General features: G+C 40.8%; 1 protein-coding gene across 1 annotated transcript in view; it reads left to right on the forward strand.

Moving 5' to 3' along the window:
* Nucleotides 1–907: 907 nt before the first annotated feature.
* The window catches only part of LOC134630376 (voltage-dependent calcium channel subunit alpha-2/delta-4-like), a 77,085-nt gene continuing 59,780 nt past the window's right edge, over nucleotides 908–18,212 (forward strand). Inside the window, exons 1-7 of the mRNA XM_063477596.1 lie at nucleotides 908–1,570; nucleotides 9,721–9,802; nucleotides 13,434–13,550; nucleotides 14,979–15,038; nucleotides 16,145–16,307; nucleotides 16,399–16,530; nucleotides 16,942–17,002. Of these exons, the coding sequence (XP_063333666.1) occupies nucleotides 1,443–1,570; nucleotides 9,721–9,802; nucleotides 13,434–13,550; nucleotides 14,979–15,038; nucleotides 16,145–16,307; nucleotides 16,399–16,530; nucleotides 16,942–17,002 (743 nt within the window). The 5' untranslated portion in view covers nucleotides 908–1,442. The remainder of the gene's footprint in view (nucleotides 1,571–9,720; nucleotides 9,803–13,433; nucleotides 13,551–14,978; nucleotides 15,039–16,144; nucleotides 16,308–16,398; nucleotides 16,531–16,941; nucleotides 17,003–18,212) is intronic.

An 18,212-nucleotide genomic window follows, 5' to 3' on the forward strand; every position in this document is an offset into this window, starting at 1 on the left:
CTGTTGAGACATCAGATCTTTTATCCTTGAAATATTCTTGAGGTGATAGTAAGCTGATTTTGTTATTGTCTTAATGTGTTTTTCTAAGTTTAGGTCTGCATCCATCACTACACCCAAATTTCTCGCCTGGTTAACGACAGGAGCTAAAAACGCCGCTATTGTCAGCCATTTTGTCGGGAAACCTGTTCAGGTATATGTATAGTAAGCACTTTATTATTTTGGTTTATTATTTAGCTTTTCCTTCCACGATGTGACATTAAGCAGTACAAAATGTGAAACATTTCTGTTCATTTTCACAGCAATAAACGACTGCATGAGAGACGCAAGTCATAATCACTCTCGTGATTCTTTTCCCCCTGTTTTCAGGGGTGTAACATTTGCACCTCTTTTTGCCTTTTCCAGTTGTGGAGATAATGTTGTTGATGGGTTGGGATGACGATGGTGAGATAATGGTGAGCCGTAATTGGTCAGCAGCTTTACCTCTAAGTGGGTTTTTATCAGCTTACTGAAGGTTTAAAGTCTTGGTGGATCTGGATCAGATAGTAGAGTGAAACCTTGGACTGTGTGTCTCTTTGTGTGTGTCTGGTTTAGCTTCATGACTTTAAAGAGTGTCAATAAAATGTAATTTATGTGAATGCTTGAGTGTGGGGTTTTTTGTCAATCAGCTGAGTATCTGAGTGTGTGTATGTTGGGGCATTATGTCTCGTTAGTTGCTCTCTCTCTCCCTTTCTCTCTTTGAGCAGCCAAACTGAACCTGTGCTTTTTTTTTCTTCTTTTTTTCTCTCTACAGCAGCTGTGATTGGTTGCTGGGGAGTCTGTCTCCAGAAATTGCTCTAATCCTCTCTGATAAAACAGAGCCCGCATCCAATCCCCTGCTCCAATTCCTCCCCACTCATCTCTCTCTCTCTCTCTCTGTGACGCTCTCTTCCACGAGGAAGAGGAGTTTTTAATCCAAGTGGATTACACCACAAATTGGGCGACAGGGAAGGCAAGTGGTCGCAGTGTCTACTGCAGACAACCAGCTTTATGTTTTCTTTAATATCTGCAAGGTGGTGAAATGAGCCCACTCACTGTTCCTGGTTCCATAAGGAGTAACCTGGAGGAACTTGCTACAGTAGTCTTTCCTGTGGACAGTAAGATGGATTTTTAACTCTTTGTCCGGGTGTGCAATGAGTTTGAGTCTCTCTGGATCTTTTAGAAGTTGCTCTGATGAAGATGAGAGGCTGAAGCAAACAGAGAAGATGCTGGCAGCAGGACCAGTTTATTCAGACGTGATGGAAAGAGTTCAGGGTCAAAAGTGTGTAACTATAAATGTCACCGTTTCCTGTCTTTAGCCAACATGAGGAAACCGTTTCCTACAAACTCTTTATCATCTTCTTGAACATTCAGAGCTTCTCCCAGTTTGAGAATCTGCCTTTAAAGTCTGAGCAGCGAGGAGCTCCATGTCCGGACTTCAGGGATACAGGATGGACAGCATTAATGTTTTGGGAATGAGGACCCTCTTGAGGCTAATGGCAATTTTTTGCCTTTTGATCACAGCTGAGGCTCAGATGAAGATCCCACCTGAGACGTAAGTGCACAATGTTTACGTCTCATAACCTCTGCAGAGGGTTAAAAATGTTTTTTCTAAAGGCCTGCATTATTGTAAGACTGTAGATATCGTTAGAAACCCATGGATGGGAAAGTTGAAGGTCATTCGCAGTTATGGTAACATAACTGACATGTTAATATGAACGCATATAGAATATAGTAAGCGTGTAGCTTGTAGAAAATAGTCCTGAATGGGCTTATTCCAGCTTCTGATAGTCAACTCCCAGAGTGCACTGCGCTTTCATGGAGGTCCCGAGAGAATAACTGTGTTTCAGCAGGCTGTTTTCCCTCAGGACTCCCTGAAATCTGCTCTCCACTGTCTTTGATTTTTGCAGGTGTGACAGTTAAAAGTGATGTAACACTTCTAAAAACTCAGATTTAGGAAACCCAAAAGCTTATTGTAACTCAGCTGTTCAACATGGGTCACATAAACTGGAGTACAGCATCCAGTTTGGCCAAAATAATTGCAGTTACTTTGCTATTAGGTTCTAAGCTGTGTAGGTTTTTTGTGTGGTTTATAAAGTTTTTCTTTTGTTAAAATAAGAAATAGATTGCTTTGCACATTTTTGACTACATGTTCCTGCTTTCCTCTATGTGTGGGACCTGTAGGAGGCAACTGGAAAAATAAGCAAGGAGCAGAAATAACCTTCTTTGGAAAATGCCTGGTCTCACTCTTGGAGAGAGGTCGAGGAGCTCATAATAGAACTACTTTGGAAGAAGTGAGTGGAGAAGGTTCAGATATCTGACTAGGATGCTAATTGGGTGGGTCCTAGGTGAGAAGTTTCAGACATATCCAGGGAAGAACCAGGACTCTGCCTTTCAGCTGACTTTTCAGCAGCTTGAAAAGGTTTGGGAATTTCTGTATTGATTGTTGCCCCTGCAACCCAGGTGAGCAGGAAAATATGGATGAATCGAGGGTTTCCAGTACATTTCTATAGTTTTCATCATACGAATAATCTCCACTATAGTAGACTTCTATCCCCCATTTTTTTTTTCTGATTTTGAGTTTCTGGTTTAAATTATTGTTAATATTTGCAGAGGAGGTCAGGAGAGAACTACAAGACTGAGTGTCTACATGTGTAAAACATGCTGGAGGCTTTGTTTGGTTTGGGGCTGCGTTTCAGTCAGTGGTGTCTGAGATCTTTCCAGAATTTATGGAGTTAAGAACACAGATTTTGATCGACCAACACAATCTGAAAAGCGTCTGATTGACAGTGGCTTTATTTTTTATTGTGACAATTATTCCAAACACTGCCAGTGCAATAAAAACACCTGGATAGAAAAACACACTGGAATACTTTAAGCCATGGATTGGCCTCCGCAGAGTCTGGACCTCAACATTATCAAAGCAGTGTGAGATCAGCCTGACAGAGAGCTGGAAAAAAGGCAGCCAACATCCAAAGAGCTTTGAACACCCTTCAAGAATTCCAGAGAAAAATTCCTGAAGACTACTTAAGGAAATATATAAGAAAGCTGCCTAAGAGAGTTCAGGCTGTTGAAGAATAAAGCTGGTCGTACCAAATATTGATTTTCAAGCTCATTAAAATTGTTCCAACTTTGTTTTTCTCTTATGTACTGTTTGTGACATGCAAAGCTCTTGCAGTTTGTTTATCTACCCAACATGTTTGTCGTTTTGTGTTGTCTGTTTTGCTGCCGTTGAAGCTCATTATCATGAATCTGTGAGGCAGTTAGAGAGCAGCAGCTCCCTGCAGCTGCAGTCCTGCACGGCTACAGCTTCCTCACACGCTCCCTCCGCATCACCATCTGTGGGCCAGCATGGTTCGCTGGCCACGGTCACCTTTCCAAGCCTGACCCACATTCTCCACCAAACCGCCATAGGCCTGGACAAACAGGGCCACGTCACCTGGCTACAAATGCACCTAAACCCCTGCAAATCCACCTCAGCTGCTGCGACATGCAGAGCTAAAGAGGCAGGACTTTGTACCAGTGACACTCAGTGAGCGGTAACTGAGGTAACGTGATACTGTCAGACTTTCTGGCAGGCCGTCACAGATGGCAGCACCAACAAAATGAAATAAGAAGCTGCAGGGTGAACTCTGCAGCTTCACTGGCAGCTCTGATGATCAGATCAGGCATGTATTTCACACACAATAATAATATTTCTAGGATTTACTTCATTTATTTTACAAGGTTCATGTAAAGTATCGATCTATTGAACGTTTTGTTTTTCATCCAGATAGTTGTAGTTGTCACCTTTTACCAGCCTGCTGCTGCTTGGTTACGTGCTCATGCATCCATGCATGGATCAAAGTAGGAAGATGCTGTGCTGATGTAGTGACCAGTTCTGCCTCATTACTGGTCACATTACCACTTGACCAAAAGTGCTTCACTAGATTAAACTGACTGGTTTTTTTTGCCCCTTTTGTAAAGTTTGTGTTTCATCTGTGGGAGCGGCTCGTTTGTTGATGTTGGTGATTAATGGTGTCTGTTGGCTGATTTGAGCTAGTGTTGCTAACTGTGATTCTATAAGATGGCAGATGAGGTTCACAGAGGCAGGAGCGAGTATAAAAGTCTTGTGCCTTGAACCCAACCTGCACACAGTCTACAGGCTGTTAGAAGCAGCCAGGAAACTAGAGGAAAGTCTTATTTTTTGGTTGTGTTATAAACACTTAATATAAAGCAATAAAACAAGTATTTAATGCAAGTGCTGCATAGTGCACAGTTAACTGTAACTTGTCTCCAGGCTTAGTCATAAAGCTGTCTTATCGGTTGTATTAGACAGTACATAAACCCGATTTTTTGCCATACATCACCACGATGAGTTAGATAAGCAGCTAAAAAAAAAAACCTTTTACATCGCTCCAGGTCGCTGTCTGGACTGCTGACCTTTGACCTGGTTGTGAAATGAAATGATGGCTGTGTATTTTCTGTCAGTCAGTCTGCCGGGCAGATCACCCTCGGCACAGGGGATTAGCTGAATAGACTTCAGAGGTGATCTTGATGGAGGATTTATTTTGTGAGCATTTTTAGATTGAATTGGAGACGGATGGGAGACCGTTGCTTTCATATATGCTGCAGCATTTTAGGACTGTTAAACCTAACAGTGAATATAAAGTGATCAGCTGGTACTGTTAGAACTCTAAATGTGAGAAAATAAATTGCTTTATAGGGCTCTGCCCCCTCAGACTTATACTGGAAGCTGTTTTCACACGTGGACTGCAGCCCAGAACATTTCTACACGTTACCCAACATCGACGCAGGCGAGAACAAGTAACTGTCCAGTAACTGCACAGCGGTATGGCGTGGACCAACCTGAACTGAAGAGCGTGCTTCTAGTTCTTTTTTGGACCGACCTGGTTTTGCTAACATTGCCTGGAGTTCATGACCCATACAATCAGACTTTCAGTAGCAGGAATACCAACCCAGTATCTCAGTTGCTTCCATTCATACCTCTGAACACATGAAATACACTTTAACATTCTTATTTATATTTTAAAGGCTCCCATGCCTGGCAGTAAGTATTTTAATGTGTTTTTACATTTTTATTTTTTTATTTTTTTTGGAAAAGGCTAGTAAGTAAAATTATGACGTTTTAAACAATGTGTCAGAAAAACAAGGAAACTCGGAACAGATGAGTTTACAGGGATATAATGAGCACTACCCATTCTTTGTTATTGACAACTCCCAGATGTTTGACATGTGACATTTTAAGTTTATAGGCAGTGTAGGTGATTCATTTATTATTTATTTTTTCAGACCTGGCACAATTTGTATTGAAAATGAAAACATTTTTATGTTATAACAGGTAGAAAAATGTCAGAGTAATCATTGCTACCTGTTCAGTGCGAAGCTCTGGTAGGAGTGTTGAATAAATGAAGTTTATAGTTTCGATCAATGATATCAGTCAAATGATTTGGAACACAAGGGTGCTGACAAAAACACAGAAGGTGGAGATAGAGGGGGCAGAGATGAAATGGTAAGATTTTTCTTGGGAGTCACTTGGATGACAGGCTTCGAAATGAGTATATCTGCAGGACAGCTCAGGTTAGAGACAAAGTTGAAGAGTTGGGGCTGAGATGGTTTGGATATGTGCAGAGGAGGGATAGTGGATACGATGGAAAAAGGATGATGTAGATAAAGCTGCCAGGCAGGCGGAAAAGGGAAAGACCTCAGAAGACTCAAGCATGTGTTGAAGGAGGACAGGATGAGTGACTGAAGTGTTTCAAAGGCAGCAAATAAAGGATTAAATACAGCAACTAAAGTAAAACGTAAATCTGCAGAGAGCTGAAGGACAGAGAGAGATTCATCAAGGATTGCTGCTTTAAGTTAAACAGTTTGGAAAACTAAAGGCAGACGCTTATCAAGGTATGAACACCAAAGGCATAGTGGACTCTAATGCACAACCAGAAAGAGGCTGAACTGATCAAACTCAAGACCTTTATTGTTTACAAGAAGCACTGATTTTAAAACACAGAATAACTTCAATGGGGGAATTTCTCTAGGATAGAGGACACTGGCAAAAGCGGAATTCCTGAGTTTCCGGAGATGCACTTAGACGAAGGTTCACTGGGAGAGAGGAGAGCAGTATTAGATCCTGAAGGCTGGGTTCGGGAGAAGTAAGGACTGAATGTGCAGGCTTACACGTGAGGGTTGTTGGTAAGGTCCAGGAGGGGTGCCAAACACACAGGGAAGGTCACAAGGAAGGGTTTGAATACCACACTGAAAAACAGACAATTGGGCAAAGACTGGATGTGTGAGCTGGTTCTTAAATACTTGGAGACAGGAAAATAAGCAACAGGTGTGCAGGAGATGGTGGCAACTCCACCCAAAGGTAGAGCTCTACCTGCCCAACCCAGTCAAGGCCTGAGTAAGAAAACAGGAGCGAGACAGAAACACAAGCAAACCAGTGCCTACCATGACTCCAGCTCAATCTTCCAGCAGTGTTCATCATCTCTCTGAGCTCAGATTGAATTATTTGGGTTGTTCTGCTGACTGTTACATTTTAAAATATGTAACTATAAGATGTTATCCAGCCAGCCTACTGATAAGATGTTCCGGGGTCAAATTTTTTATTCTATTCATGGTGGTCAAAATCTGCCATTTGTGATGTGTAAAAGAGTAAAGAGAAAATGGAGAGAAGAGTTCCTTACACGGGTAAACATGATTCAAACAAAATTATTGTTATTTTTAAAATTTTATACTGTCAAGAGTTCCGGGATTAAAGAAAAAACAGATAAAAATCTAAGAAAAAAGGGCAAAGCATCGAGCACTTAAATCACATGATCACTGATGACATCGGGAGTTTTAACAAACTGCAGTTTTGGCAGCTCTTTGCCGCTGAGAGTTGCTCATATATAATAAGACATGTGCATGATGGTACATAGCATTTCATAGTTTAAATGATTCATCAAATGAATCTAGCACCCAGAATTTAAATGAACAGTAATTAGTTACGTCTATAGCAGAGCAGTGTGTCTTACATGGGTTATTGTCAAACCTGTTACAAGCCCACAGTGTATTTACTGTGTGTGTGTGTGTGTGTGTCTGCACTGAACTTAGAGGATTAATGTCCAGAACAGATGGAGCGTTACCCTCCTTTTCAACACATGCTGGGTAAACTCTCTCTCTCCTCTCTGTCTGTCTGTGTGAAGTGCTGTGAACACTGCTGACTTCACACTGTCTTCATTATGTGTAATTATTCATCACCTGGACCTGGAATATTCTGATGATGTTTTCCCTCAGAATGGTTAAAGTGAATGTTATTCTCCTAATCTCCAGATTGATATTTTTGCTTTCCAATTCCAGTGGTAACTTTGAATAATTCATAGTTCAAAATGGGCCTTCAGGTCATCCTGTGTCTGAAACAAACTGTTTAGGCAGTGTTTCTGGATCATGTGCATCTATGACATGATGGAGCTTTAACCAGCCTGTGTGCATGGCCTTAGTTCACAATCAGTGATCATCAGCTTTGAGACATGGCTGAAATGCAGAAACCATGACAAAGCTTTCACTGGTTTTTACCAGTGAAAGCTATATTATGGTTATAGTGGTTATAGTACTTCACTCTTCTACATCTCTCCTGACCTCCTCTGTACATATTTTATTATATTATATTTCTATATCATATGATAGAAATATTATAGTGACTGTTGTGTTAATTGTCCGTTTTGTGACACAAACCAAAACTTTAACTTGCAGCTTTGTTGCGTTGCCTCATTGCATTGCTGTGGGTCTGTGCTGAGTGGACCCCTGCAGCTCTCTGCTGTGACCCAGATGAGGAGCAGATTATCTAAATCTCTTTCATCACTGTCATATTTAAGGGCCTTTTTCTGCTGTAACGCACCGCTGCTGAGCCAAGCGTTGTCATGGAAACACACAGTCAAGCTTACGCTAAACACCTGACAGCGTAAGAACTTAACAACAGAACTTTTCATCCTGAGGTAAAGTGGTGGTAAACAAAGGGTCCCTGCCTTTCTGCTACATAGACCATTGATGAGAAGTGTTCCAAGCTCAGTACGAGTCCAGTTTGTCTGAGTGCACCAATGAATTATAGCATGCAGTGGCTAACAGCAAATTTTAAACATGGGCTTCTTTCATGACCCTTTTGCTGCGATGCTTTCCTCAACTAATATTTTAATGTTAATCAAAGAAGTTAGAGAAGACCGTGTATGTAACAGATGGAGATCAAAAGGTCCAGCACACTGCGTTATTCAAACCCAGCTGGCATCGATAGCAGCTCAGACAGGTGCTACAAATCAGGCCAGCCAACCCAGGTGGTCAATGAATCATATTATAAAGGAATAAAAACTGATAAACCTCATATATTCAAATCGGTAAGTACACAGAGTGAAACTTAACACAAAATAATATGTGGCATGACACTATATACACACTGATCCGACAAATTGAAAGAACACTGGAAAAAATAATCATGCTGCATATCGATACAGATATGGACTGCATAATGTGTTGGGAATAAACGGATGTCACATCGTTTCAGTAGTTTCTACGGCCTGCATGCTTGTATGCATGCCTGACCCGGGCCGTGCTCGTAATTAGATGATGGATGGTGTCCTAGAGGATCTCCTCCCTAATTTTGATGGCAGCGACACGTCTCAAAAAGTTGGAATAGGGCCATGTTTCCCACTGTGTAGTATCCACTCTACTTTTAACTCTACTTCTGGGAGAGGACAGTTTTCCCATTCTTGTCTGATAGAGGATCCTAGCTCTCAGCAGCCCTGGCTCTTCTTTGTTCTATTTTTGCTTTCTTGATGCTCCAAATGTTCTCACACAGTGAAAGCTCTGGACTGCAGGCAAGAAAGTTCAGCAACCAAACTCTTCTACTATGAAGCCATGCTGTTCGAGTAGATGAAGTATGTGGTATAAGATTATCTTTCTGAAATATACAAGGCATCTCTGACAAAGACATCATCTGTAAAAAAGTGTATATTTCTGTCAGCATTGATTTCACCTTTCCAGATTTTCGAGCTGCCAGTTCCAGACACTGACGCATCTCCGTACCATCAGAGAGGCGGACTGAGCTGAATACCGATAATGAGCTGGCTGGTCCGTGTCCTTGTTGCCTGCAGTGTTCTTGTTTTCAGCTAATGTTTGGCTTAATTGTTCTAAAATTCATGCTTTCCCTTGATAAACAGTTTGATTACATTCTCACATTGTATGAAAGTTTCAGAGTCCAACAACGTTGGTGAAACTTTCTTTGAAGTGGATGTAACAGTGGCTAATAGCAAAAACAGCAGAACTTAGCAGGAGAAATTGCGGATATCCTCAACAACTCACCGATGGCTGTCATCAGACAGAAATGAGCTTCTCTGAGTCATCGACTTGTATCAAACTCGTTTCACAATGTTTTACAGTCCAAATAGACATGGACACATTGACAGCTGAGGTAAACAACAGCCTAAGAGCCTACACTCACTTTACAGCCAGAGCTGTTTGTCTTACAGCAGCCATCTTAGTTAGGATAATACATAAAGTTCATTTAACTGCAATCTACTGACATCTAGTGGTGAGATTTTCTTTTCTTTTCTTTTTGCTTGTTTGTTTTATTTTGTTTTGTTTCCATGTCTTTTGTTTGTGTCTCTTCTTGTGGTTTTCTAACAGTCTGTAATGTGAGTCCTTGATATTGTCTGTTGTCTTTCTGTCTTGCAGGGTGCAGCAGTGGGCGTTGACATTCTCTGCAGAACTTCGAGAGTTTGCAACCAAATACTCTGGATCTCTGCTGCTGCAGAAGGTAAATGAAGCCAAAACTGATAAAAGCAAATTTTAAATTCAAAAGTCTTCCTAAAAAAATGTTCCAGGATTTGTCATTTCGACAAGCCTCAGACTTTTACCAAACATTTGCACAAGGCTGTAAGAAAGCATAAATACTGACTGAGCAATGGTTTGGCCAATGTGTCCAAAACTGAGAGATTCTATTTCAGCCTTTCATACTTCTGGAGCGTTCACTCTCTGTAGGTTCTACAAAGAAGTCTCATAAACCATTGAGGTTTGTATTTGTCTTGTATTTGGCTTAGCCAATACAATGCAATATGACTTGTCTTTTCTGGTGTTGTATTCATTTGGGTTGAATTTTCTTTTAATAATTAAAACATGGCCAAAGTCTACTTTAGATATGAGTTTCTTACCCGCAAACTGGTCCTGAGGCTTCTGACTGTTTGAACTGGAAACAAAGAGCAATTGGAAGAGTTTGGATGTGCATTCGTGTATGTTGGTGAGTGTACCTATCATTGTGTGTGTGTGTGTGTCTGTGTGCACATTTATGCTTGTTTGCCAGGACAAACACACACCCAGGGATCATGATAATGCCCAGATTGAGGACTGAGCCCTCTTTACCAGCGTCAGGATTTGCGGCCTGTTCTGATTTTAGACATTCATCCATTTATCTGTCAGATTTAGAGCCGTCAGAGGCAGTCAGCAGTTTGTATGCTTTTAAACACACATTCACCTCCTGCAGAATAAACAACATGCGTGTATAGGAACCAAAATAACCCCCAGATAACATTGTTTTCTGCCTTGCGGGTTTCATGTTGTTTTCATGTACGTTTTCTCTGGCCATGAATGAGAGATAAAATACAGCAATCGTTGGAGGATAGCTATATGAGCAAATCTATGAATGTATCAGTGCTAAAATGAATGTTAAATGATGTTATAAGGCTGACCCTCAAGATCATCCTGTATAATAACCATCCCATAAACTCTATGATTGAAACATCCCCAAACATCCCCATCCCCAGCTGATCAAGAAACCTTTTTTTCAGCGAGTTTAAGCCAACATTACATCATCAGTATCACTCTGTGCATTTCAGCAGTGTGGGGGGAAGACAGGAAGCCAGAATATCCTGAAATAAATCAAGTTTTGGAAACTAGCATTTAAAACTAAGAGCACATACAGCTCAGTGCCCTAGCGCAGATTTAGTAGGAGAAAAATGATGCTATGGGTAATTACGGTAATTACAAGGATGTTTTTGGTAGTGTTTGCATCCATGTGTCATCATTCTGTAAACATCATAGCTTAAAAAGGTTTGAATGATCTTGTGATAAAACTGTAGGGGTGTAGAGTGGGGTCATGTTAGCAGTCCATTAAAATCTGGCTTACATCCATCGAGGTTTTCAAAGTCAACTTAATGATTTATTGGTCACAATTTAACAAAACCAATTTACGAAACACTGCAATAAATGTCATACATATAATATATCCACATAAATGATAGAAAATAATTGCACTTAAAATGATGTCAAGTATATTTAATTTGTTTTTAAGAAGACAAATTTTAATAAAGCCTGCACTTTGCAGTTGTTTTTACTGCACTACAAACTTCTAAAAGTACATTTGGTTTGCACTCTCTGAATGCTTCTACTTTTCAACATTGTTTTCATTTTTGTGTTGGATCCCTGTTTTGTAAAGCTCGGTGCTAGGACCAGTTCTGTTAACATTATACATTAGGGGTGGGCAACTCCAGGCCTCGAGGGCCGGTGTCCTGCAGGTTTTAGATCTCACCCTGGGTCAGCACACCCGAATCAAATGATTAATTCAATACCAGGCCTCTGGAGAACTTCAAGACATGTTGAGGATGTCATTTAACTGTTTGAATCAGCTGTGTTGGATCAAGGACACAGCTAAAACCTGCAGGACACCGGCCCTCGAGGCCTGGAGTTGCCCACCCATGTTATACATGGTTTCCCTTGGCAGTATCTTCAGAAGGCATAGCATACATGTGGCAGTATAATGTCCTCGTAAGTGGATATCAGGCCCTTGTAGAGCAAAATTTAGTATTTTGGTCTAGACAACCCAAAATGGGATGTCCACATATGTGGACACCAGGTCCTAGGAGGTTAAAGACCTCATAGTACCGTATCACACCAAAGGAAAGAACTTTGCCACACAGCAAGAAGGTTCTGAGTTCAATCCCACCATCAGGCCAGGGTCTTTCTGTGTGGAGTTTGCATGGGTTCACCCTGGGTACTCTGGCGTAATGGTTGAATGGTTGAATGGTTGTCTGTCTCTGTGTGTTAGCTCTGCGACAGACTGGCGACCTGTCCAGGGTGTACCCCGCCTCTCGCCCTATGACAGCTGGGATAGGCTCCAGCACCCCCCGCGACCCTCTGGATAAGTGGAAGTGAATGGATGGATGGATATCATTAATCTCTGGCTCTCTTCCACACCATGTCTTTGTCTTGTCTTCCTCCCCTCACCTCCAACCAGTCGTGGCAGATGGCTGCCCCTCCCTAGCCTGGTTCTGCTGCACGTTTCTTCCTGTTAAAAGGGTTTTTTTCCTTCCCACTGTTGCAGAGTGCTTGTTCATAGGAGGTCATATGATTGTTGGGGTTTTCTCTGTATTATTGTAGGGTCTTTACTTCACAATATAAAGTGCTTTGAGATGATTGTTGTTGAGATTTGGTGCTATAGAAATAAAATTAAATTGAATTGACCTCTCAGTGATGGGTCACTCTGCAGCAACCCATCATAATCAAAGGTACACTAGGTTACATTTCCACTGAGGCCCCTTCCTCTAAGATGCAAAACAACCACAGAAAAATCCTTTTTGTGACTCCATACAACTCTGTGCTCATTATACAGCAAGTGTGCAGGACTGAGATGGAAGATTTTCACAGAGGTTGGACTCAATGTTTGGCTCTGCTTGTGTATTTGCTTCAGTTTGGGCAGCTTGAACTAATTGGAATTAGGGAGTGACTTAATGAAGAGATTCAGAGTGTAAATACCCAGACTGGGCTGACCCTCCGCACACTCAGCTGGTTGATCCACCTCCAGCTTCTTGATCCAAAGAAAGTGACCCAATTACCTCAGATATCCCCTCAGTATAAGAATACACACAAGCACACGCAAGCACACACACATACAGAGAGAGAGAGAGACGCTTCCACTGCAGTTGATTTAATCTGAATTATCTCATAAAAAAAGCAGCCGCATTTTATTTATACTGTAAACACAGGATAAGACATCAGACCTTGTTGGGAATATGCTGAAATGTCATAATAACTGATGACACTCCACAAGTTTGTCTTTCTAGAGTTAATGTTTATTTAATATACAGATTCAGTGCTTTTCTTTGTTGTTACCAGAACGGTATGGATATTTTAGTGGCTGCAGCTCAGGAGTTAGAGCCTTGGCTGCTCCAAGGTGCTCTCTGATGCATTCATCTAAACGCGGATGAGTTTAAATGTTAGATAGAAAAGCAGCTAGGTGTTGAAGAAAGTGCTTGTAGGAATGTGTGTGCATGGGTGAATGGGGGATGATGTATAAAGTGCTTTGAAATAAATATTAAATATCTTATATGTGTTGTTATTGTATATTTAAAAAAAAACTTCTGGTGTTCTTGACTCTGTCTTTGTTTTTCTCTCAGAAATTGAAGGATGTGGAGCCAATCATTAAGATCATAGAGGTGGATGGACAAGACCTGGTGAAGGACTACTCTGATGAAATCGAACGAATGTTGGGAAGTAAGATGAAGTCAGTGAAGGTGAGGATCATTAAAAGGAGGTTTTTCAGGACTATCCCTGGGAGACCAAACTAATTTGAACCCATGATTTTTAAAATAATGTGATTCCTGCTTTTGCGTCTTCATTACAAGATTGTGTTTTTTAGTACATGCTGTTATAATTTATGTCATTAGTTTGCTGCCTAACAAAATACAGCAAAATGATCCGTTAGACAGTTTTCTTTGGGCTGTGTGGGATGAATGTCACTGTGATCACTTTGTATAAAGTGTGCAGCTGGAGCAATTGAAGTAGAAGTAGTTGGGTCTGACTGGTCTCATGGAAAAATGTGTGATGGTCCTAAATGTATTTCAACTGGAAGAATGTTTCATGGCTGTGTATCAAGCTGGAAGCTCAGAAAACCGAGCTTTAAAAAAAGCCTCTGTTATTTATGCATTCAAATCATGATCTGTTTCTAACTGTCATGATAGGCTGTGTGGCAGGCAGGAAGGAAAAAGGACCCAAAATGCAGGACTCTCAAAGACGGGACTGGAACTGAAAACACAGCTTTAATGCTGGAAAAATCTCCTTATAAATAACTCCCACAAAAACAAAACAAAACAAAACTCAGAACAGAGGAATTGCACCACTGGAACACTACAAACACACAGCATGTAGAAAGCATGACGCAACAAAGGCCAAAGGCCAACACAGGGCTTAAATACGCAGTGGAGTAATCAGGGAATGGAAAACAGGAGGGAGACACAGCTGGGAGAAATTAGGGCTAACGAGACAGGGGGAAGTAAAACTGAATACACTGACATAGGACTGGAACTATCAAAATAAAACAGGAAACAATTTACAAAGACGCAGACTTGACAGAGAGAGACAGACTTGACAGAAAATATAACCCGTAATACAAAATCAAACCAGCACAACTCAAGAATCAGAACATAAATCATAATCTAGAAAAACACCAAAATATAAGAAACAGAAAACGCTGGGTCAAAATGACCCAGAACTGTGACACTAACCTTGATAAAAATCATTTTGGTGCTTAAATGTTGCCTTTGTTGATGAATTCCTTTGTGTTGAACTCTGCGCTACAGTAACTAATTCACTTTTTCCCGACGCAGCTAAATCCAGCTGTGCATATTCCTTTAAAGCCATTCATATCTGAATTTTTCTTAAAGGAAGTGCTTCTCTTATTGTTGTGGCTCTAAGGAGTCCTGATAATATTGATAATAAAAACGAAAAGAATCTGCTCACTGAAGTCCTTTTCTTTCTATACTCTTTTGAGACTGTATTATAATAATAATACTAATAATAATTCTTTAGCTCATTGTAGCTAATGAACCTTTAAAATGTGGATTTTGCACGTTTCATAATTTTTCACTGGTTTGCTTTTCTGTGCATGTGCAGTGCAGTCTTTTAGTCTCAGTTTTATTTCTCTCCTCTTTTTCTTGTGCCAGAGGTTAGCAGAATCTGCGGAAGACTCAGATTTGTACCATGAATTCAATGCAACATTAAAGGTCAGTGCAACTCTTTGGTTTTGATGATAACTGATTCACTGGCTGGTTTGGAATCACCCAGGACGTATTCTGTATTGCTGATGGACGATAAAACCTCCAAGTCTGTCATGTGTCAGTGTCAGGTGCATTTGTACTTTCCTTGTCTTTAGCTGAATGCTATCATTAGCTGACTGTGTGTGGACCAGAGTTGACAGCGGGCTGTGAGGCCGGAGCAGATTGGAGGTTTAAACCTCAGCTAACACCTGAAATTAGATTAGGTCAAACTTCACTGATCCTATAGGAAACTGGGTCGCAAAGAAACGCACAATAAGCATCAGGGAAGTTTAGTATTTCTGGATTCTTCCATCTGTGGGTTTGTATTTCTGATATTTTGCCGTAAACTTGTGTGAATGAAACAAATGAAATTTGTTCTGTACACATTTTTATATTGTGAAGCCAGAGATGTTTAAACAGTATATTCAAACACAAGCACCTAATGATAGAGTTTATGATGTTGTACATGGTAGAAGTCCTAAGTCAATTCAGCTTCATTTAAGCAACACTAAATAAAAGTTATATCAGAGCACCTTATATCATAAGGTCCAAATAATAACCCAACAATACCATTACCATCACTTGGTGACAGAAGAGGGGAAAAACTCATTTTTGACAGGAAGAGATGCAGGAAGGTACTGTACAAGGAGAGAGAGAACAGAAAGAAAAACCACAAGATAAAAGCTTAATGATATACAATATTGGTGAGAGAGTACACAAGAGGCACTCATGCATTATGGGACGTTTAGGACCTTAATGAGCCCATAGCGGCAGAGGCTCCCTGATCCAGTCAAACCTTATTAAAAAGGAAATGTGAGATGCAACATGTTTTTATAGCTTCTGTCAACATCAAAAACTTTTTCTCAGCCTTTGTTGCCAAAAACCTGACAGTTTTCAAGCTCTGCATGCTTGTGGTGGCCCTGAGGGGTCAAAAACACTGCAGACTAAGAAAACTTGATTTACCTGATAGATTAGACCAGATTCTAACTCCTCAATAATCAGAATGAACTGAAAATCAGGATTTCTGTGTGAAAAACAAAACAAACTGAACTTCCTGTTTCCTCCTCCCCCAGTTTGATTACTACAATTCGATGATGATCAACACTGCGGATGAGGATGGGAACTATGTGGATCTGGGTGGAGAATTTCCCCTCGAGGAAAATGAACATTTTAATAAACTGCCTGTCAACACTCAGATGAGCAACATCCAGATTCCCACCAATGTGTACAACAAAGGTCAGAGGTGCTTCATGGCTGACTCCCTCAACATAGGCCATGGCTCTTTAAAAGAAAGCTCTAAATCAGCATGTTTTTCCTCTGTGTGCAGATCCTAACATCCTCAATGCCATCTACAACACAGAGGCTTTAAACGACGTCTTCATCAGTAACTTCCAGAAGGATCCCACACTCACCTGGCAGTACTTTGGCAGCTCCACGGGTTTCTTCAGGATCTACCCTGGTGAGTTCAGCCATAAAGTGGGTCTGTCCTGCTCGTTTCCAGCTCCATGATTTTATTTTTGGCTCTAATAGAGTAGCTTTGCATTATTTCACAATTCAAAATAATCCTTATGGTATAATTTATTCTTTTTCATGCATCTGTTGCCACTGATGCCACCTCTGTTCTGTTCTGGGCTCTTGCTGTGGAAATACCAGTCTTTGTTTGACCCTAATGGTCCTGACTGAAATAAAACAAGTGAAATTAGACAGTTTGACATCATTTTGGAATGATCATATAATACAATTCCATACAATCCACACAAACTTCCCTGTTTGTCTTTCAATATTTCTTATATCCTTGTATCCATGTACGTTTTTTCTTATTGATATCACAGGTGTCACTCTGTGAACTGACTCCTTGTCTTTTGGTCAGGTATTAAATGGACTCCAGACTCCAACGGTGTTGTAGCCTTCGACTGCAGGAACAGAAACTGGTGAGTTTGTTCTACCAATCATTTGTCATTGCCTTCTGAGGTACAGCTCATTTGAATGTTTTTGTATTTATGGTAAATGGTAAAGTTCAGTGGTGATAATCATGTGGGGGACACATTACTCCAGAACCCGAGAACCTCAAAAGCTTTATGGGCTCAGGTCTTCCTGCTTTTTATCTCTGAGAGGCTTTGAAGTGACAAAGTCACACTACTCACTGGGGCTCTGTTATTTTTGGAACAGTAAAATAATCATTTCTGAGGTCATGTGCTTAAGCATAACAAGGGCTATATTTCACCTTGGCTGTTTGGTTTGATGACCCACTGAAGCCTACTTGATTAGGGTTGTGTCTCACTTGAATGTTATTAAATACTTAAATGTCCTGCAGGCAAACACTGAGGCAGCTGGGTTGCTAAGTTTAGCATGTTAATTTTAAAGGTGTCAACTCACCAGCAGCAGAGAAAGAGAAACACAAAATCCACTAATGAGGGAGGCTGGAAGCACCTCAGTCAAAGTGTGAATTTAATCTTTTTACAGATGCAAGAAGAAGAAGACTTCATTATATTTCACTGCCTTCAGCTCCCCACACAAATAAAACTGCTTCAGTTAAATACATAAATGCTTCTGCCTGAAAGTAAACCAGCCAAACATGATGCTTACTCTTCCAGTGGGAGTTAGAAAAGCTTCCAAAATTCGGAACACTTGTAGAATCATCATCTTTAAGAGTAAAACCTCATTATCAGGGATGTACCAACTGTGCTACTGTGTATAGACTTATCTATATAACAGCAGGAATTAGTACAATGCAAAAATGGAATAAATCCCTCCATGAGGCTGAATTTGAGTCAGTCTAAGTGGCCACTCCGCTGGCTTTGCATTGGTTGAGCAGAAGCCAGCCAGACACTGATCCTCTGGAAAAGACGATAAGCTGCTCCTTAGCCGGGTCACTGCAGCCCACATGGCACCATATGTGACTGCTCATGCATTTCTAAATAATACCAGAGAACTGCATATGTCCCTGAATGCCTCATCACTCCACATTACTGCAGCTGAGCTGCCATACATCTGCAGGGACTTACACTGAGAGAGACTGTGAAACATGCAGATTGAGTTTGTGATGATAGATGATTACGTTTTTATCTGAAGGGGCAATTCCTGGATTTTCTAAAAGCAGCTCATACAGAAACTGTTGAGAATGTTTGCTGGAAATCAGAC

Source organism: Pelmatolapia mariae, linkage group LG7, assembly GCF_036321145.2.
Source record: "Pelmatolapia mariae isolate MD_Pm_ZW linkage group LG7, Pm_UMD_F_2, whole genome shotgun sequence".
NCBI lineage: Eukaryota > Metazoa > Chordata > Actinopteri > Cichliformes > Cichlidae > Pelmatolapia > Pelmatolapia mariae.